Source organism: Molossus molossus, unplaced genomic scaffold (assembly GCF_014108415.1).
Source record: "Molossus molossus isolate mMolMol1 unplaced genomic scaffold, mMolMol1.p scaffold_m16_p_6, whole genome shotgun sequence".
NCBI lineage: Eukaryota > Metazoa > Chordata > Mammalia > Chiroptera > Molossidae > Molossus > Molossus molossus.
This window is the reverse complement of record NW_023425399.1, coordinates 96,469,621-96,491,322: the sequence shown is the minus strand read 5'-3', so window position 1 is coordinate 96,491,322 and position 21,702 is coordinate 96,469,621. Positions and strand designations below refer to the sequence as shown.

The 21,702-nt window shown below is 49.4% G+C and overlaps 1 protein-coding gene across 1 annotated transcript in view; it reads right to left on the bottom strand.

The window, feature by feature from the left end:
* Nucleotides 1-656: 656 nt before the first annotated feature.
* The window catches only part of RNF165 (ring finger protein 165), an 88,561-nt gene continuing 67,515 nt past the window's right edge, over nucleotides 657-21,702 (bottom strand). Inside the window, exons 2-8 of the mRNA XM_036245388.1 lie at nucleotides 16,944-17,259; nucleotides 15,318-15,428; nucleotides 10,121-10,250; nucleotides 7,087-7,191; nucleotides 6,664-6,759; nucleotides 1,296-1,402; nucleotides 657-774 (exon numbers count right to left, since the gene is read on the bottom strand). Coding sequence (XP_036101281.1) covers nucleotides 657-774; nucleotides 1,296-1,402; nucleotides 6,664-6,759; nucleotides 7,087-7,191; nucleotides 10,121-10,250; nucleotides 15,318-15,428; nucleotides 16,944-17,259 — 983 coding nt within the window. The remainder of the gene's footprint in view (nucleotides 775-1,295; nucleotides 1,403-6,663; nucleotides 6,760-7,086; nucleotides 7,192-10,120; nucleotides 10,251-15,317; nucleotides 15,429-16,943; nucleotides 17,260-21,702) is intronic.

Below are 21,702 nucleotides of genomic sequence, written 5' to 3'. Positions count from 1 at the left end.
ATCCTTTTTACATCGTAAACAGGATTTGGCTTTTTTTTTTTTTTTTTTCACTTTTGATTCCTTTTCCCTTTTCTCTCATAAAGACGGGAAGGTTTGGGCTGTCGTTGGTTGGTTCGGTCAGGCACCAAAACAAGAAACTCAATGAGAAATATTTGGTGCGAATTCGGTAATAGCGACATGTCCACCACAAGATGACTAGAGCACCACACACAACATTTTTCTTAAGCTAACATGCTCCGGCTGCCATCCACAGAAATAGCTAGAGACCCCTACATGGTTTCTACGTGGTCGAGAGGTATATATACAATCCTTCGAAGGACAGGATTGAGGGGCCGGTCTATCAGCTAGGACCTCAGGATCTCGTCTAGATTCTCAGCAGCGTGGGCCCCCCCTTCCCACCCCTGCTCCGGGCACGGCCAGCTCCCTCCCTCCCGCGCAGCGAGGCAGATGGGGACAGTCACCATTCCGGATGGGTGGGTCCTCCCCCGCCCTTCCTTTCCCTCAGACACTGATACCACCAACTCCTCTTCCACAAAATGTGCTTGCAGGCTTCTCCTCTACGTCAATGGCTCAGAAGGCAAAGTTTGGCTGCAAGGGCTATGGCCGTGGGGGGACCTGGTGAAGGAAAATGGGGCATCCACCGGCTAATTCCTTCCTCAGCTGTCAGCTCCCAGTTGTGTCTCAATGTCCACCCGGCAGATGGGGCATTTCTTGCTCATGGCGAGCCACTGGTCCACACACAGTTGGTGAAAAAGATGCATACATGGTAGGCGCCTGGAAGAGAGGGGAAGAGTCAGAGGTGTGACAGGGGGGAGGGATCCCAGGGCTCTACCAGGAGCAGAGGGATAATGGCTACTCAAGGGACCAGGAGACTCACACCCAGGACTACTGGGAGACTGGCCAAAGAGGGTCTTGGGAGCTCCGCCATGGAGGGAGGCTGTGGCTGGGATGGGGAGTCATGGCAGGAAGAAGAGCCCCAAAATCTGCCACCTGAGGCCCTTTCAGTTCAGCCTGAAACAAAGCCATGACTTTGTCCTAGACCCACCCAGGCCAAGTATCAGGCTGTTCTCTTAAACTTAGATCCATGAGGCCACACCCATAGGCACCACACATAGAGAATGTTCCACACCCCACCTTCCTAGAACAACCATGAAGCACATATGGCACACTTGGCACACACACACACACAGACATGCACACACTCACAGGTAAGCCCCACCCCGATACACAGCACGTGACTGATCGCCAGTACCCGCAAGGGAAGGGAGAGGGAATGCAAGGGGCCGGCCTCCTACCTCACATCTTCTCCATCTTCCAGCATAGACAGACAAATTGTGCATTTCTCGTCTGTGTCTGACTCCTCCCCCTCTTCCTTCTTGCCCTTGCCATCCTGGGGTCTTCTCTATGAGAAGCAAAGGAGAAGCATTTGTTACCTGGAGGAGACTCAGCTGGTGGTCAGGGTCTCTCATTCAGAGCCCCACCCCCCTGTAGACTCTTCCCCCATCAGACTCCCCCAGTGAGGCCATCTCTTTGTAAGCTCCTAAGTAATATCCAGGCATCTGTGCTCTTCCCAGACCTTTCTCTGCCTGATCTCCAGCCCCTCCTCCTCACTACAGAATACAGAGGGTGAACTTTATTATTCTTGTTCCAGGCAATCGGTGTCCTGGGCATAAACTTTATACTGTCCTAGGAGCATAGAGTTTGTAAAGGAATTGGATACCAATGAATCAATCCTTTGTAAAATCATAGCTGTGCGTAAACAGCGTCACCTTTTCTGTTCCCCTTATCCCGTCCTCTCTTCCTTACACTCTTTCCAACCCAGATCCCTGACTCCAGACTTCTCCTCCACTTTCAGGTCCAGCATGTGTCATCCATCCATCCATCCATATATTCATTCATCTATTTTTCCTTTCTTCCTCCCTTCCCCCTTCCTGCCTTCCCCCCTTCCTGCCTTCCACTTACAAATGTTTCTCCATTTTTTTCATTCATTACTAGATAGAGGCAAAAATCCTCAACCTGGCATTAACATCTGTAATTTGTACCACATTGTTATTTTATATTGTTGGGTTTCTCTTCCTATTCAGAAATTCCTTTAAGGTAGGCACTAGTTCCAACATGAGATTAGTCACCATGCAGGTACTCTGTTTATACTTTATTCACTTTAATTGTCCTGTTTTAAATTCTATGATAATTATTTGAAAAGAGTTAACTACAACGTGGGAAGTTTCAAGTTCGATGGCATGGACTGTGGCTCACTCTTCTTTAGGTATCACTTCACCCTTGGCCAAGTACAGGTACATCAAAGATGCTTAATAAATATTCTGGGGCCTGGCCAGTGTGGCTCAGTGGTTGAGCATTGACCCATGCTCTAAGAGGTCCCCGGTTTGATTCCTGGTCAGGGCACATGCCCAGATTGTAGGCCAAATCCCCAGTGGGGGGCATGCAGGAGGCAGCCAATCAATGTTCTCTCTCATGGATGTTTCTATCTCTCCCTCTCTAAAATCAATAAAGAAAAAAAATTTTTTTAATAAAATAAAATTAAAAAAATAAATATTCTGGGGAGGAAGGAATGTGATCAGTGAATAGTATACAGCTACCTTTCTTGCTTTTTTTTGGTACATGCCCCTAACGGGAACCGAACCTGGGACTGTTTGGTCCGCAGGCCGATGCCCCAACCGCTGAGCCAAACCGACCAGGGCGGAATACAGCTACCTTTCAAGTTGCCATCTCCAAGCTGTGCTGTGAAACAATCTGATAATATCCATAGGAAGAAAACTAGCCCTTCTCTCCTCTCTCCAGAGATAAGCAGACCTGAAGGTCATTTTGCCAAGAGGAAAATCTGGGGAGACCTGAAATGAAAACCACAACCAGAGAATGACTATGACCTTGGGGCCAGGCCTAGATGCCGGGTCTCCCCACTCTGGTCCCTGGTCCTAAGCTCCTAGTCTGATTCGTCTGGAGAATACTGTAACCTCACTGGAACATGTAAGAATACCCAGGCCTTCTGCTCTAAGCTCCCTGTGCTCTACATCCCACTGCAAACCATACCAGGCAACTGCAATAATTTTCCCTTATCCAGAATGCAGAAAATCAGGATTACATCCCTAGACCCATGTAATTGTCATGGCTTTTGAGTATGAATGGAGTCATGATGATCTGCCCGCCTAACAGCCCATTTGTGTTTGCTGGAGGAGTGGCCTGCTTTTATTAGCCTGGGAAGAAAGAAAAGTTCAAGAAAAGATATCATCAAGACTCAGCCAACTCCTTGCTTATTTTCTATTGTTTTTTTCCCCCACCATTATTCATCATTTTCTTTTTATATTTAATAATTTTAACGTAATAGTCATACCTCGTTTTTCCACATCTATTCTATACCTCTTTAAACCATTATCTCTTTTCAAAACTTACTCTGTTTCTTGGTTTGTATTTTTAATCTTTTAGGTTTTCTGGATTTTGTCTTTTTGATATCTATGTAACTTTTATTTTAACTGTTTTCAGAATTTAATATTATTTTATCCCCTTTGCCCTTATTTCTCATTTTCATTAACATTCCTTTTCACTTTGATGTTATTTATTTCAATTTTATGTTGTTTTCATACCTTTTCCTAATTCTTCCTCTTTTATATTTTTCTATTTGATTATGTATTTTTCTGTATTTTTCTTCTTATATCTTTCCTAGTTTAAAACACCCTTTCTATTTTTTTTTTTTTTTAATCTTCACCCGAGGACATTTTTCCATTTTTTGTTCAGATAGAGTGGGAGGGAGAGAGAGAGAGAGAGAAACATTGACGTGAAAGGGACACATTGAGTGGCTGCCACCCGCACAACCCAACCAGGGCCGGGGACAAACTGCAACCGAGATACATGCCCTTAGCGGGAACCGAACCCGGGTCTCTCTGGACCGCAGGCCGACACTCTAACCGCTGAGCCAAACCGGCCAGGGCAAAACACCCTTTCTAAAAAATATTATTTTACTCTGTTAAAAAATTTAAAGTGTATTTTACATTTAATGGAGATCCTAAGCTTTATCATTTCTCATTTTTAATTACTCTTATTGCTTTTTTATAATGTCTTATTCCCCCAATTCTCCCTTTATTCTCATAAATTTTAACTCAACTCTCTATCTCACTGATTTTTCCTTTTCATTCTTCGTATTTGTTCTTTTCCTTATTTCCTCGGGGCCTCTTGCAATGATGGCAGGTGGAGGGTGTGGCCCTGGCAGGAGTGAGCGCACCCGGTCAGGGCCGCAGAAGTGCTCCAGGCTCCCGCACACACCTCATTCCCTCCCATGTTCTTCTCCCGTAACCTGAAGCTCTCTCTCCAGAGAATGATCATTTTCCATGCAGATGATATACCCTTAATTACCGAATTACTGTCATTTCCTCTTTTAGCCCACTATCCATGTCTGACACGTAGTAGGTACTCAAATGTTGGTTGAGATCACTTCTGGATAAAGTGCTTCTGGGAGGAAGTGCACAGGCCAAGATTCATGGTCTTTGATGTTGACTCCACGGGCCTAGAACAAGTGAGCCTCACATCCAGGGGAGCGGTCCACCACTGCTGAGCATTCACCACTTCCTGCTGAGCTTGTGCATTGTCCTCTGACTCCTCAGAGCACCCCATGTGGTAGCTACTGATACATCATTCCCACCTCACATCCAAAGGGGCAGGGGAGGGGCCAGCAAAGCCAGGGAAGTTGTTCAGAGTTACACGGCTATACGTGGTAATTACTGACTGAATGTCTGTGCCCCCGCCCACCCAAATTCAGATGTTGAAGTCCTAACCCCAATGTGATGATATGAGATGGAGCCTTTGGGAGATGACTAGGTTTAGGTCAAGTCCCTAAAGTGAAGCCCCATGATGGGATTAGTGCCCTTATTAGAAGAGAAAGACACCAGAGCTTCCTCTCTCCAGCAGGTGATGACAAAGCAAGAGCACAGCTGTCTGCAAGCCAGGAAGAGAGCCCTCACCAAGAACCAGGTCTGCCAGTGCCTCCATCTTGGCTTAAATGTCACCCAGTTGATGGTATTTTGTTATAGCTGCCCAAACTGACTGAGATAGTAATGAAACTAAAATGTAAAACTGTCTGATTCCAACACCTAAGCTCATAAACACTGTATCCTAGGGCCTTGGGAGGAGGTGAATATAGGCTCTGGCTTGACCACACGGAGGGTTCCTGCTCTAAGATTCTCAGTGCTTGTCTAGTTTTCAATTCTTAGATTTTTAAAAATACTTCATTTATTTGTTTTTATATCAGACTTTATTTTTAGAGCAGTTTTGGTCTACATAAAAATTGAGCAGGAAATATAGTGTTCTCATTTCCCTCTGCCTCTCAACACACACAGTTTGCCCTATTATTAACCTACTGCATTAGTGTGATACATTTTTTACAAACGATGAACCAGTAGTGATACACTATAATTAACTGAAGTCTATTAGATTACATGGGGGTTTGCGATTTTAGTTAAACAGTCCTATGCATTTCGACAAATGCATATTGTCATGTGTGCACCATGACAGTATCATACAAAACAGTTTCACTGCCCTAAAAGTCCCCCCTGAATCACCTATCCACTCTTCCCTCCCTCTCCTAAAGCCCCTGGCAATAACTGATCTTTTTCTTGTCTCTAGTTTTGCCTTTTCCAGAACGTCATATATTTGGAATGGTGTAGTATGCAGCTTTTTCAGGCTGGCTTCTTCTACTTAGTAATATGCATTTCCAGTTCCTTCATGTCTTTTCATGGCTTAATAGTTCATTTCTTTTGATCACAGAATAATATTTCATTGTATGGATATACAATGAAACAAACACAGTTTGTTTACCCATGCACTTATTGAGGGACATCTTAGTTGCTTTCACTTTTTTCTTTTTTTTATCCTCACCTGAGGACATTTTTCCATTTTTTTGTTCAGATAGAGTGGGAGGGAGAGAGAGGAAGAGAAAAAGAGAGAGAAACATCAACGTGAAAGGGATACATCGAGTGGCTGCCACCCGCACAACCCAACCAGGGCCGAGGACAAACTGCAACTGAGGTACGTGCCCCCAGTGGGAATCGAACCCAGGTCTCTCTGAACCACAGGCTGACGCTCTAACCACTGAGCCAAACTGGCCAGGGCTGCTTTCACTTTTTTAAAAGTTTAATTAAAAAATTTTAACTTAGATTCCTGGCCTCTAACACCACCTCAGATTCCTGGCAATAAGACTGGAGAGTCTACCCCTGTAGGCTTAGGGTAGAGCCTGTGAATCTGTGGCTTTAAAAGCTCCCCAGGTGATCCTGATGCTCAGTGAGAACTGGAAAAGCTACACTGAAACCTTACTTGCCCATTAGTCCACATGTGAGACTGGAACTGAATTCTTTTCTAGGCAAGTCTTAGCCTTCTGTACACCTTCCTAATACACCTACTCACAAGTCCACCTGCACACACATACCCAGCCTCCCCCTTTACTGATGAGAGGCTGCCATCTCGCCTACTGGTCACACCTGACAAAGGCAAGAAAGAAGACCCTGGGAAGGTATCTCAGCTTCAGAGCATCTAACCAAAGCAAAGAATTCTAAATTTTGGACTGTGCCTCTCTCTGGACAACCAGGCCAAGGTCAGCTAAACAACCTATGCCCCCCACCCCCACCCCTGCTGTGCAGGCAGGCCCGCTGGGTGACTTACCTTCTTGTACTTGTGGGGGAAGGTGAACCTCTCAATGGTGTTCTGTACAGCACCCCGAGTCACATTCCCCAGCCTGTCCTCGAGTTGCAGAAGCTCCTGCAAAGAGAAGAATATGGACGTGTGCACTCATGTGGCAAAGGCACATGTGATAAGAAAGAGAGACACTGAAAGATGTTAGCAGGAAGCACTCACACAGCCATCACGAGGAACTAGTCTGAAAGAACGAAATATCTCTACTGGCTCTCTCTTTTTCTCCCTCTTCCTCTCAACCCGAGGCTCCTCCTACCCCACCCATGCCCTGCCCACCAGCAGGGAAAAAGGAGAGAGGACACAATACATGGCAGTGATGAGTGATAACTGCTTCTCCACCAACCCCGATGGAGCCAGGCTGGCAGGAGGATTCCCAGACAGGTGTGGGCGTACCTCATAGCTCTCCCGCACGGCAGACGTGTGTCTGCTGGGGTTCAATCCCTGGAGAGCAAGGAAGTGAAGCTGAGGGTAAGGGTAGTTTCGGATTTCATGGACGACCTGTTGGGAAGAAAATGCCTCAGATAAGATTCGAGGCTCCTTGAGCCCAGCGTTTGCCTCCTCCTCCCATAACCACCCATCTGCGCATCCTGAGAAACTTCAGGCAGAAGTGCCATTTCCTGCTGCCAGGTCTCCCTCACCTCCTCAAGAACCAAGCTCGCACCGGGCCAGACCCAGAAAGAATAACAACATTAAAAAGGTAACACCTAACCTGATGGGGCATGTATTTCATGCCAGGCACTGTTCTAAGCCCTTCAGACAACTAACAAATTTAATGACCTCATCTGATTTGTAATGTGGGTGCGAATATTATCCCCATTTTATGGATAGGGTAAATGAGACACAGACAGATTTAGTAAGTGGCCCAACTTATGCAACCAAGTGGCAGAACCACCATATCAAACCCAGGCACTTGGGGGGAGCAGAGTCGATTCCCTTCCCCTCAACTCCGCACTGCCCGACCAAGGTGGGTAAGGGAGGGCACACCATTTAAGGAGGGGCACAACCAAAAGACTCAGTGACCAAAACAAAGAATTTTCTTTTTAAATGTGTTTTTATTGATGTTTTAGAGAGAGAGGTAGGGAGAGAGAGAGAGAAACATTGATGTGAGAGAGAAACATAGATCGGCTGCCTCCTGCACGCCCCCTACTGGGGATCGAGCCTGCAACCTGGGCATGTGCCCTGACTGGGAATCCAGCAGGGTCCTCTCAGTCCATGGGACACGCTCAATCCATTGAGCCACACTGGCCGGGCAAGACAAAGAACATTTTAATGCGATATTTTTAAAATCAAAATTAATATAAAAATGTGTAATTAATAAAATGTCAAAATGTTAAACAGAGGATCTGCCCTGTACATACATGGCACTGCCTCACGCACCTCGCCCTGGCCCAGGTGTGAGGGCCAGGGGTGGTACAGCCCCTCATCTTACTCACTGCCTGACCGCAGCCTGTTACTTCACCCCTCTCTGCCTCAGTTTGCCCTTTCGTGCGGGGTCCTTGAGAAGCTCGCATGAACTGATTGATGTAAAGTGCTCGAACAGCCCTGGCCGGTTTGGCTCAGCGGTTAGAGCGTCCGCCTGCGTTCCGGAGAGGCCCGGGTTCGGTTCCTGCTAAGGGCATGTACCTCGGTTGCAGTTTGTCCCCGGCCCTGGTTGGTCGTGCGGGTGGCAGCCACTCGATGTGTCCCTTTCACATCGATGTTTCCCTCTTTCTGTCTTCCTCTCTCTCCCTCCCACTCTGTCTGTACAAAAAATTGAAAAATGTCCTCGGATGAGGATTAAAAAAAATAAAATAAAATAAAAAATAAAGTGCTCGAACAGTGCCTGCCATGCAGCAAATGCTCAATACATGTCAGCTTTTATTCTCAGGAAATGATGCTTTCCACACGAGTCACAGCCTCAGCGACTGCCGAGCTTGCTGGCCACGCCCCTCGCTTTCCGGACAGGGAGACTGAGGCGCTGGGTGGTTAAGGCAGAGTCAAGGGCTGGCAGGAGTTAGCTGTGGGGCAGCAACATGAAGATGCTGCCTGGGAATAAGAAGACTTCCAGTCTTTTGCTTTATTATTATTATCATTATTATTTTTATCATTATTATTATTATTTACTACTTTAATGGAACATCTTCACCTTCATCCCATGCAGCTTGCGATGCCTCCAGACCCAACCTGCCCCTTTTGCAGGCCCAGCACCTGCAGGGATGAGTCGCCCATCCCCCTACAGAGAGCACACTGGGTCAGCAGGCCAGGCCAAGGGCTACCTCTGGGGTCTCTCTGCTTCCTCACACCAGTCCTATGAGATGGACCAGGCAGGTGTCTTCACCCCATTTCACAGATAAGTAAAACGAATGCCCAGAGTGGTGCTGACCCTGAGAAATCAACTAAGTGTGGTCATACAGAGCCCAGGGACCTCCCTGCCTGCTCTCTCTCCCCACAGTCCACACCTGACAGCCACCCCTTTCCATCCTCCATGCCCCACCCTGTCCTCTCAGCAGTACAGCTTCCAGCCCAACAGGGCCCTCCAGTCAGAGTGGGAATAAGAGGTGGGAGGGGAAGGGAGCAGTTGGCCAGCCTGGGAGCAGGACATAGGGAGCAGGACACACGGAGCAGGACATAGGGAGCAGGACACACGGAGCAGGACACAGGGAGCAGGACACACGGAGCAGGACACATGGAGCAGGACATGGAGCAGGACACACGGAGCAGGACACATGGAGCAGGACATGGAGCAGGACACAGGGAGCAGGACACATGGAGCAGGACACATGGAGCAGGACATGGAGCAGGACACAGGGAGCAGGACACATGGAGCAGGACACACGAAGCAGGACACATGGAGCAGGACATGGAGCAGGACACATGGAGCAGGACAGACGAAGCAGGACACGTGGAGCAGGACATGGAGCAGGACAGGACACAGGGAGCGGGACATGGAGCAGGACACAGGGAGCAGGACATGGAGCAGGACACAGGGAGCAGGACACACGGAGCAGGACACATGGAGCAGGACATGGAGCAGGACACAGGGAGCAGGACACATGGAGCAGGACACACGAAGCAGGACACATGGAGCAGGACATGGAGCAGGACACATGGAGCAGGACAGACGAAGCAGGACACGTGGAGCAGGACATGGAGCAGGACAGGACACAGGGAGCGGGACATGGAGCAGGACACACGAAGCAGGACACATGGAGCAGGACATGGAGCAGGACACATGGAGCAGGACAGACGAAGCAGGACACGTGGAGCAGGACATGGAGCAGGACACAGAGAGCAGGAAACACAGAGCAGGACACAGGGAACAGGACACAGGGAGAAGGATACACGGAGCAGGACACAGGGAACAGGACACAAGGGGACCTCAGGACTCAGCCCACCGAGTCCCCCACAGGCAGCAGGAGTCAGTTTCCGGGCAGAGCCTGTCACTCACCATCTGCGTGGAGGAGGAGTTTCTGGGAAAGTGGTGCATTCGAGGCGTTGCTAGGTAATGCTGATAGTGCTGAGGGATGGGCCGCACCTGGAACTGAGCAGGACTCAAGCCGGCGTCCACACTGAGATCCCTGCAGGGACACAGCCACAGTGAGCCACAGGTGAGTGACTCAGCCGTCAGGTTACAGAAGGGACTTCAGACATCAAGCCCAGGGTGTAGAACCAGAATCACAAACGGCCAGAGCTGTAAAAACTGGACCTCAGCTCACCTGTCCCCTCCCTTTATAGAGACGGAAATGAGACTCAGCGAAGAAAAGCTCTGCAAGGTCTGAAGGGGCTAGAGCAGTTGAGACCTCATGCAACTTCTTAAAACAAATGCACCTGCCTGGCCAGTGTGGCTCGGAGGTTGAGCATTGACCCATGCACCAAAGACCGTCAGTTTGATTCCCGATCAGGGCATATGCCGAGGTTGTGAGCCTGATCCCCAGTGTGGGGCAGGCAGGAGGCAGCCAATCAATGTTCTTTCTCATTGATATTTCTATCTCTCTCTCCCTCTCCCTTCCTCTCTCTCTAAAAATCAATTAAAAAAAAACTTTTAAATAAAATAAAACAAATGCACCTAAGCACCGTCCCAGGACACAGCCCACCCCAAGAGAAATGGCAAAAGAAAATTCCAAATACAGCTGGTAAAGGATTCAGAGCAAAGACAAGGTCCGAATAAAGCGGAGGAGGCAGAGGCCATGCTTCTACCCCCTGGAGAAACAAGAGACGAGGAACTCAACAGCTGTGAGGCAGGACAAGTTACCCTGGACCACGGCCCCCACCCCACTCCTAACAGTATAGGAAATTTTATTTTACTGAAAAATCGATCAGTTAAGGCAACTGAAGAAGAACCAGGGCTCCTTGGGAAAATGGCTAATTTTAGGTCTGGAGCATGAAATGTGCAAAATGAGATTGAGTGCAACATTTTATCATAACTGAAAACACTACCAGGGTCCTATCAAAACCATCCTGAAGGGGTTGAAAGCGGCCACAGTTTGGACGTTTGTATGTCAATGAGCATCACTGCAATAGGCTGAAACTCCAAACAGGTACAAACCCACCAGAGTGAACTGATGCTAAGGAAAATCGGTCCCTTTGAAGGATGCCAGGGAACCACCTCCTCATGCTGAAACTACGCAAAGGGAGAAAACCAAGCATTTCTCTTGCCTTTCTTCTATTAACTGCACTTCAGGGTAACCTGAAGTAGTTGATGAAGGGACATTTCTCTCTATAAAAGTTTTCTAGCTAATAAATGAGTAAGGAATGATTGGATTATCTATCTCCTTTTTGTATACCCTGAAGAAATAACGGGTCTTGCAGGCAAAGATCATAAATTAGTACGAAACTCTCAGAAGGAGAGACAACCAGCTTCCTGGGTGAAAAACAACACCACCTGTCAATTATTTTTTGCCAAAAAATACGAGCTGAACCTGATCTGCTCAAGCCTTGATCTAAGTGCCAATGTGTGGGGGACATACGAAACCGAGGCGCATTGTATGTGATACCACCTGAGTGTGACCAGCAAAATCCAGATGAGGGGAACTACAGGAAAAAAATACCTGGTTTCTTCAATATGTATTACATATATACACATATAGTATTAAAGGAATTTCTGCCATGATAAAAATATAATATAATATATATATTCCTATATTAGCCTGGATCTCTAGAATAACTCCTGATGAGTATGTCCTTTGGGAAATAGGTTAAACTCTTGGAACTAGTTAGAAGCAAACTTAGAAATTCACTAGTCCAGCCTCCGTTTCTTCAGGCCCATCTGAGGCCGGAAAGGACAGTGCCTTACCCATAGTCCCTGACTAGCCAGTTGAGGCCACCGGGGTTCCTGGCCCTTGCCTGAGCTCATCCTGTGACCTGCCTCAGTGAAGGAACTCCACGGGGCACCCTCATGGTGCAGACACCCTGACTCTTAGCATTTACCCAGCAGTCTTGGGGAACCCAGCTGATTCAAAGCAGCAAAGAGACATTCAGAGGATTCTACCAAAGCCAAGTCCCAAAGTTCTGGGAACAGAGTTGGCCCAATTCCAAGAATGCTCACTAGAGAAATACAGGCACCTTGGCCTTCAGATGAGAGGGACGATCTGCCCAGGTGGGGCCTGGGCGGGCTCCGGGGTTCTCTCTTACCCTCAGAAAATTCCTTCCTAAGCCCAGGGTCCCTGAACAGCAGGTGCTGCTCAGAGCCTAAATAAAGGAGCCTGGGTTGGCACTTGCCCAAGGGGACGTCAGCCCCTGCAGAAGCAGCGACTGCCACCTGCCCGCTGCAGCCACCGCCCTGTGAGAACCTGGCTGAGTTTTGAAAGGGGTCGTAGAGACAACCCAAAGGCCTGAAGCCACCGGGCTACCCAGACCAGTGCCCTGGAGATTTCTCGTGGACGCTGTCTCAAAGCACAGCTTCCATCAGTTGTGTCTAAACAGGGATCTGAGATTGGTCTCCGCTGTCAGCGGCCTTGGAGCGCGGAGCAGCCTGGCTGCGCCACGGAACCTGACGTTCTTCGCAGGAGCTCACTCCCAAGGCGAGTCAGGGCTTTGCTGAGGCACAGCTGCCGGCAGGGGAAAGCCAGGGGGTTCCTGTCCTCCCCCCTCCCTCCTTCACAGGCCCGGTGCCAGAGGCCTCTGCCTGGTAGGGCTGGGGTTGGGGGGTAGAGTAGGGTGCTATCTGCCCGGGGGTCAGAGTTGGAACTGCAAAGCCAGGACTAAGTCATAGAGGGAGCATGATGAGGATGGGGACACTGGAGTGGTGGCTCAGGGTCAGGGTCAGGTTATCAGGCCTGGGCCAGAAAGAGCATGCATCCTCGTTGAGAGAAGCTGCTTGGGTAAAATTAAAATATCATAAAGTGCCCGGCCGGTGTGGCTCAGTGGTTGAGCGTCGACCCATGCACCAAGAGGTTGCTGGTTTGATTCCCAGTCAGGGCACATGCCCAGGTTGTGGGCCCAATCCCCAGGGGGGGAGCATGCAGGAGGCGGCCAATCGAGGTTCTCTTTCATCGATGTTTCTATCTCTCTCTCCCTCTCTCTTCCTCTCTCTCTAAAGATCAATAAAGAAATAAATAAATAACATAAAATATCAAAGTCAGAGGGAAAGCCCGAGGCTGGACAAGGGCAGTTGCGGCGCCTTAATCCCTGGAATGATTCGGGACAGAATGCAGTGCTCTCGGTGGCTCTCTAACGGAAAGGGGCAGGCAGGGGCTTGCAGACGCATTCCCCACCGCCTCCCTCCCAGGACTCCTAGCAGAGGGTGAGGCTAGCCCTCCTATAATTCATTTCCTGCCACCTCATCTGCACACTGCGCTTCTCCCACAGAAGAGGCCACCCTGGGAAAGAGGGGCAGGATGCCATTGGCATGATCGCAATGACAAAAGGCCACTTGTCACAGGAGGCTGGCCCTTGCTGGAGCAGAGCTAATTACAAAGGAGGAGAAATTGTCGCCTACTCCTCTGGAAAGGGCTTCCTGTACATGGGAGGGGGGCACAGAACAGGGAGAAAGGGCCCAGGAGTGGGTTCAGGTGGGCTTAGGACAGGGGCCTCCCAGCATCCCCTGCTGGGGCCCCGACCAGCCTCTGGGGCCTCAGTCTCCACGTTTCTCTAGACAAACAGGGGTCAGAAATGCAGAGTGATTGAAATGAGTGAGAAGAGTGACAAGATTTGGCTAAATAAAGAAAGCGGCTGTGCCTGACGCCTGCCCTGCTCCCGCTGAAGTCTCTCCAGGACAATTGTCACTTGTTCACCTGTCTAGTCCCACGGGCCACGTTGGACCCCGTGTGTGTTCAGATTGCTCAGCCGTATGCAAGGACCCTGGGTGCTCCATGCAGATTGGATTGAATTAAATTGGATTGACTTGATGCTGAGGGACAGAATTCAATCCAAACTGCAATTAAATCTTCCTGATTTGAATGTGCTAATTAGAAGAGGCTGGGCTGAAGTCCGCCGCCACGCAGTCTGTCTTTAAATGGAGTGTTCGATTTAACAGAGTGTGCCTGAGAACCAGCAGGGGCTGGGGACAACAGAACACGGTGAAACGACGATTTCCTGCCCCTGGAAGCACCGTTCACCTTCCATCAACCAGAACGATCCATTCGAATCAGTCCTAGGTGTCCAGTCCTAGGCTGCTCCCAAAACAACCCTGGACTAAGCCAGTGTGTGTGACTAAATGGCTGAGAAATGACAAAACTGCACGTCTATTTTGTTTAATAGTCCATCCTTCCCATTGAGGGTTTTCTGGGGTTTTGTATGGCTGTTTCTACATTCTTCTAAAAAAAAAGTTTTTGACCTCCAAGTTGCAAGAACAGCACAAAGAATTCCTGGATACCCTTCACCCAGATCCCAGATTCCCCAAGTGTTAATGTTTTACTATTTCTCTCTCCCCCTCCCCACATACATACATACATACATACATACACACAGACACTTCTCCATGAATTTTTTTCTGAACTATTTAAAAATAAGTTGCAGGCATGATGCCCTTTACCTCAAACTACTTTAGGGAACTGCACGTCTTTTTAGTATTTGGGTGTTCAGATCTAACCCGAATTTAGACTAGACCTCTAATCAGAGAGTCTGATGAACCAAGGATCCAAAACGAAACAACACTACATCCCACAGCAACAAAGACCTCCATCCCAAGTGCAGGAGATTGCAGAAAGACTTCACAGGGGCCCGTGCCTACACCACCCTCAAGCTCTCTCCCCAGCTTCTCCCCTCAATCCTTGTCTCCAATCTGGCTGGCTCTGTCTCTTTACTGGCTCTTCTCTGTGGATTCCTTGATGTTACTCTCTCCAGGAAGTCTTCCCTGACTACTCTAGTTCCTGAGACTCTTCTTTCTGCTCCCTTCCCAAGGACCACTGGTTCCTAGCCCTCAATGAACTTAGAAAATGTTTTGTGTCTGTTCCCATCACCCCCTGCAGGAGCATGAGCACTGAGCCCCAGTCTGGGTACATGGACACCCAGCCACATCTGAGCTAATTGTCAGGACCAGGACCAGTGGGGGGCCATTTTCCCCTAAGGGTGACTAGGGACAGGGGCAAAGCCTGGGGCTTGAAGACCAGGCCTCCTGCACCATTGAAGTGAAGGAAACAGGAACTCCATGGATCAGGCAAGACCCTCCACCCACCCTCCCTCTCCCAGGGACCTCAAAGACTCACCAGTCAGTGCCCTCAGCCAAATACCTGGGCTGAGGTGTCTGGAGTTGGTGGCCAAAGTCGAAGCTGGGGTGGAGTCGGTGGGGATGGACAGACACGCGCTCCTGACTCCGCCTGCACCAGAAGGGAAGGAGGTCCCATGGAGTCAGGGCTGCCCAGGGCCAGCCCAGCTCCCAGGAGCTCTGAGCAGCCCCAGCCGGCCTACAGAGCAGTGGGCTTTGCCCCTTTTCCCAAACTCTAAGGAAGCTTCCCAGCTGGACAGCAGCCAATAACGCAGACATTCCTGCTCTCTCCAGCTGCCCACTGTACTGAGGCCTCTTCCTGGGTTTGTCTACTGCAGGTCACCTGCCCCACCCAGGTTCTCTGTCTCTTCTGCTCCTTCTCCTACTCCCCTTGTCCTTGGTGGTCTGTCTTCAACATACTCAGATCTGTCTCCTACAGGCTCTCCCATCTCTGTGCACCCTCTGTTCCCATCATGCTCTTCTCTCCTTCACCCTTGTTCACACTCTTCCCAGCTTTCACAGCCCAGGTCAAAGCCACCTCTTACAGGAAGGTCTCCCTGAACACTCCAGTCATGGTGACATCTCCTCCCTATGACCTCCTGCAATATTCATCTCCCAGGCCCCCAACCCCTACAGTTATGGATGCTTATGGCCTTAGACATCATCTAGTCCAGAGGTTCTCAAAGTGTGTTGCCAGCACCCCTGGGAATCCCTTCGTAGGGTTTGTGAGCTCAAAACTATCTTCATAATAATACTATGATGATATTTACTTTTTTCATTCTCTCACAAGTGAACACTGGAGATTTCCAGTAACTATGTGACATGTGATTCTGCAGCAGAAGGCGACATGAGAACACAGGTGTCTTCTATAAAGCCAGGCATTAAAGAGATTTGCAAATATGTTCTAAAAAAGAAAAAGGGTCACTCTTCTTACCACATTAATATATAGCTATTTTTCAAAAGTATATTATTGGTGTTAACATATAATGAGTTCGTTGTTGTTATTTTTTAATGAATTAATAGTTTTTAAATTTCTGTTTTAATTTTGAACATAATGAGTATCAGTAGTCACAACCATAAACACAGGAGCTCAAGAACCACTGAGCTAGTCCAACTCTTTCTCTTGACAGTTGAGGCTCATGAGGGGAAGGGATTTGCACGGGATTCCCCAGCTCCTTCAGACCCTCTGACTAGTGTTGTCTAACTTTAACTCTCCATTTGCTTCATAGCTGGTCTCTCCAACCAGACAGGGGGCTCTTTGAAGGCAGGGCTGAACCAGCCACGTCCTTTGGTGTTCCTTAGGGGTCTTGGGTTTTAGAACCAGGTGATCAGGGAGCTAGTGGGCATATGAAGGGCACCCAGTCAAATCTCCCACAACCTGCAAAATCCCATTGTAAGGATCACTGACCACCAGTTACCCAGCTCCTGTCCCTGTACCTGGTCAAGGTGACAGGGACACACACTAGCTTCGGAGGGAGCCTGTGTGGAGTCGAGGTAGTACTCACAGCCTGAACGAATTCCTCCAAAGGGAGCAAAAGCTGCCCCTGCACAGACCCGCCCTGCGACTGCGGCCCTGCCCTTGGCCCCGCCCTCGCCCCGCCCCCGGCCCACCCCAGGAAGCACCCACCTGGGATGGGAGACCAGCCTGCGGTGCTGGGCTTCCAGGAGCTGCTGCTGCAGGAGGTATTGCTGGTGCAGGGCCTGAGGTAGGAAGGAGGGACCTGTGACGTCCTGGAACTGCAGGGTGGGCAGCGGGGTCAGCGACTGGTGCAGGGCGCCGCTGTGCTGGTGGGCCGGGGCCATGTGGGCGCTGAGGCCCGGCTGCGACTGCACCGGGTGTGCCAGGGGGAAGTCGGGCGCGAGCTGCTGCGGCTGCGGGGGGCCCAGGTGGAAGTGGCGGCAGGAGGTAGCGTGAGGATGCTGAGACCTTTGAAAGGGGGCACCTGGAGAGGCAAGGACAGAGAAAAGACTCCATGAGGACCAGCACTGCGCCCTCCCACGCGGACGCTGACACCGCCCAGGGGACACGCTGCAGGTGGTGAAACTCAAGACCTTTATTAGCACACAGCAGTGTCATCCCTTTTATATCCATATGGTCATCTTTAATGCTGCCAAGTAAAGGCCCTGTGCCTTATGTGTTAGAGGAGAGAGGGGTGCTTTCTTTATTGAATAGGTAAGTACCCTTTTAACAATTAACACATGTGTTAAGGGATTTTAAGATCCCTGAGGCAGATTGGCTTCTTGAATCAGACCCCTCCCATGCAACCTCTTGACCTCACTACCTTGCCTAATAGATGCTGCAGAGAGAACCCCAAGTCCAGCCTAACTAAGCTCTGAACCTCAGCCTTGGCTAGCCAGGACCCAGCCCGCAGGGATCCCTCATGTCCAGAGAGAACACAACCAGAAGTTGTTTTCCATGCAGTTTTAAGAACAAAACTAACCACATAAATAATCATTAAACAATGTAATATAATATTATAATTTATTTAAAAGCAACCATTTCTAGGAGTAAGCTGGGCTCAGGCTGCATTGACTCGAGTCTCCATTACTTTTCTAAATGACATTGACCTTGATGACAAGAAGGCCTTACAAATTCTCCAGGAGCAAAGAAGTAGCTCTCGGCACTGGAGACCTTCGGCAAGGCCAGGTAGAGGACTCAGCCCTTCAGGAAGGTTTGTAAGAGCTTCCTACTAAACATGGCAGGTTCGGCTCCTTCCCAAACCCCGCTGGAATGAGAGCAAAAGAGTCAAGAGCAGATCCGCAGACAAGGACAGAGAGAATAGGCACTTTTAGAAGCTGGAAAGCAGGGGAGGAATTAGCAGAGCTGAGAAATCAGAAACCAAGCTCTAACCAAAGGGACAGTCAGCAAGAAGGGGGACAGATCTAGCCACGGGTGCTGGGAGGGTCAGGAGTTGGAGGCTACTGGCCGGAGAGAGGTTGGAGCTGAGAACAGGAGGCTGGTTACAAGTCTGTATGAGGAGCACTTCTGCCTGGGGCTCCTCCCCTCATCCTGACATTTTGTGGGGAAACTGAGCCAGAGAGGTTCCAATACAGGAGGGCAGGGCACAGCACATGCTCCAACTGGGGGGTTAGGTGGAAGTCTATGAATGGATCTTTGGAAACCCCTTGTCCCCTCTGCCACTTGGTTCTGAAAGAACTGTCACCCAGGTGCCCCTTCCCTGCACCCTCCACAGCCCTGGACTGGAAACGGGTCCCAGAAAGAGCTCTGCAGATACTTCTGGTTGGGAGTACCCCAACAAAATGGCTGGGTCCCCAACTGGCCACTCTATAATGAACCCTGTACGTTGAAAATCCATATGCACAACTGGACCCTTCCGTATGAATCGATAGCCCAAGGGCAACCGGTCCCTTGGGGAAGATTACAAAGGGAAAAGAAAGAGGATATACAAATATTAACGAACTCAGGGGAACCGAGGTAATGCAAGAACGAGGGACAAAATAAACTTTACAACGCTATCATTAATCTCTTCAGAGAAGTAAGGTGTTGGATCCATGAAAAAGCAAGAAGTTCTTTTGAAAGGAGCAATGGAAAAACAAAAGAGAGAGAGCTCTTGGAATTAAAACTATAAGAGGCAAAGCCTGAAATTAACAGATGGGTGGGAGAAACACTGGGAAATGTCCCAGGAAGTAGAGCAGGCGAGAGGGATGTAAACAGTGAAGGATCCCGTCAGAAGAGTCCACATCGACTAGTGAGAAAGAACGAAGAAAACAACAGGGAGAAAATGATGGGGGGGAAGGGGAGAATTACAAAAACAAATATTTCCCAGAGCCGAAGGTCTGAGTTTCAGGTAGAAAAGGCCTCTGAGTGCCAGGAAAATGGATGGGGGAAGAACCCCACACCAAGGCATCTGACTGTGAAGTGTCCACACGATGGGGGCAAAGAGATTATTCTAGCACCTTCCAGAGAAGAAGCAAGCAGGGGTCACACAAAGGGTCGGGGAGAGTTTTCAAGAGCAACATTGGACGTTTGAAACAGTAGAACCACTGCCTCCGAGGCCCTGAGGGGGAAGATGTTAATGTCGAATGAACGCTCTGCCCAGCCAAACTCCTAATCAAGTGTGAGAATAGAATTAAACCATTTTCAAACATGCAGGGTCTCAAAAAAATTAACCTTCTCGGCACCCTTTCTCAAAGAAACCCAGAGAGAGGAGCAAAGAAATTGGAGGGGAGGGTGACACTTAAGAGAGACGGGGTCTCCCCGGCACTCAGCTGCGCAGGGGCTCTGCAAGCGTTTCAAGGGGAGCAGGAGGGTGGGCGCTCCCAGAGGGCCCCTGGCTGGGGGAGATGGAAACCAGAGGGTCCCCAATAGCTTTGGCCACGTGAAAGTGCTATTTGGAGGAATTTTACAATTTGATAGAGGATTTGGTAAGAATTTGTAAAAACATCACAGAAAGCAAAGCATCCCCCTAAAAGTGAGGCCATGTGACCACCAGGAAGAGAAGAAGTTGCACAAGAAAGTGTAACTGTTATGCCCGGCTTGGCTCAGCAGTGAGCAATATTTATTACGAATAATAAAACAAACACTAATAAACTAAAGGACGTTTCTTCCGATAAGAAGAAAGTAGCCAATGTCAAAATCGGAAAATCAACAAAGAGCAGTAGAAGAATGTATTTAGAAACTCACTTAGTAATTTACATTTCCGGAAGCGCATGCCCAGAGGAGAGTCAGCAGCTTTGCGCCTCGGGAGCAGGACTGTGGTGGGAGGTCGGGCAGACACTCACTGTTTCACTAACAGGCCGATATTGGTGCTGTTCCACTTTGTAGATGGCGTGCATGTCATTGATAGCTTTTTTAAGTTTTAAAAATACATATTTGCAAAACAAAATAAAAATAAAAAGAATTTCTGCTGCCCTCAAAGAGCCAGAAAAGAATTCTCTAGAACCTTAATTCCCCTCTGCCTGGTGAGGTCTGGCTTCGATGAGCCTAGGGTCTGTGGCCTGACTGAGTAGGTGAGAGGCACTTCCCTAACCTGATATTAAAGCTCCCTCCTCCAGATCCCACAAACCCACCTAGTCCTCCCCAGCCAGCTGCATTGGGCTACTCAAATCTCCAGACGTGCTGTGCGCATTCCCACGAGGGGCCTTTGCTCACGCCTCACTGGCTGTCCCCCCCACCATCCTTAAAGGTCACCTCTCAGCTCTTCAGAAAATGCCTCCCCTGCCCACCAGCCCCCAAGAATGCCTTTTCCTCCAGTTCCCGCAGAATGCCTTGTCTGCACCACTCAGGGGGCACCTGGCAGCACTACCTTGAGCTGCTTCTTCACACCCGCCCCCAGCTGGCTGTGCTCCTGTCTTACTGTCTCTGGACTCCCACACGCCTGCCTGGGAGCCGGCATTCAGGAAGGGCCTGGTTGGCTGACATTGGATGGGCAGAGCGGGAAACGGGCTCATGGGCACCGATGCACTGCATGCGGCTGGAAGTCAAACCGGTTTGAAATTGAATGGGGGGAGTGGGGAGGAGAGTGGCGAGGAAGGCTCCTGTGAGCTCTGGCTGCGGCTTGGCAGGGACAGGTCAGGCGTGGCTGGCCAGCGTCCTCCCCCTTGGGCACTGCTGGAGCCTCTCTCACCACCAGGAAAAGCAGGGGCAGCTCCTCCACAAGCCGCTCCTGGCACACAAGGGTGCCCACCCTGTCTTCAGATTTGTACGGGGACCCTTTAGAAAGAGGATGAGTGCCCTCGCCTGGAAAGGGGGCCCCTCTTCTGCAGTCTGTGCCTTTCAGGTGGTGCACTGGGCCATGAGAACAGGTGCTCTCCCTCCAGAATGGGCAGCAAGAGAAAGATGAACAAAAGTATTTGTCCCATAATGTTCCAGGCTATTTCTACCTGCAGAAATAACTTCCTCTTGGGGACTCTGTTCCTCTTCCCCGGCCTCTTCATCCCCAGAGGTTTCTCTGTCTCAGCACCCTGCTCAAAAAGGAACGGAAGCCGGGAGACACACATTCGGGGACCCCTGCCTCTCTGCAGCCTGTGCCATGTGGGTCTGTGAAAGTAGAAGGCAATCCCTGTTCTATTTGGTCTCAGTCCAGAGGCTTGAAGTCCTAAGGGTGGAATATCTGGGCCCATGACAAGCCAAAGATCAATGACATCTGAACAATACTTACATCCCCAAATTCCCCATCGGTAGACAACCTACAATTTCCCCCCCTAGAGTTCTTCCTTTGGGTTACAATAATCTCCAGATGTCTCCGACTGTACTATTCATTTATGTTTCCCCAGGGCTGAAATGCCATGGATTGCGAGGCTCACCATGAGCTAAGTCACATATTTAGGGCGTGGGGAGAAGGGTCTCCTAGAAACAAACCAAGTACCACACTAAAGAAACAGGTCAAGTGGAAGACACAAATTCATTTCAACAATGTGAAGAA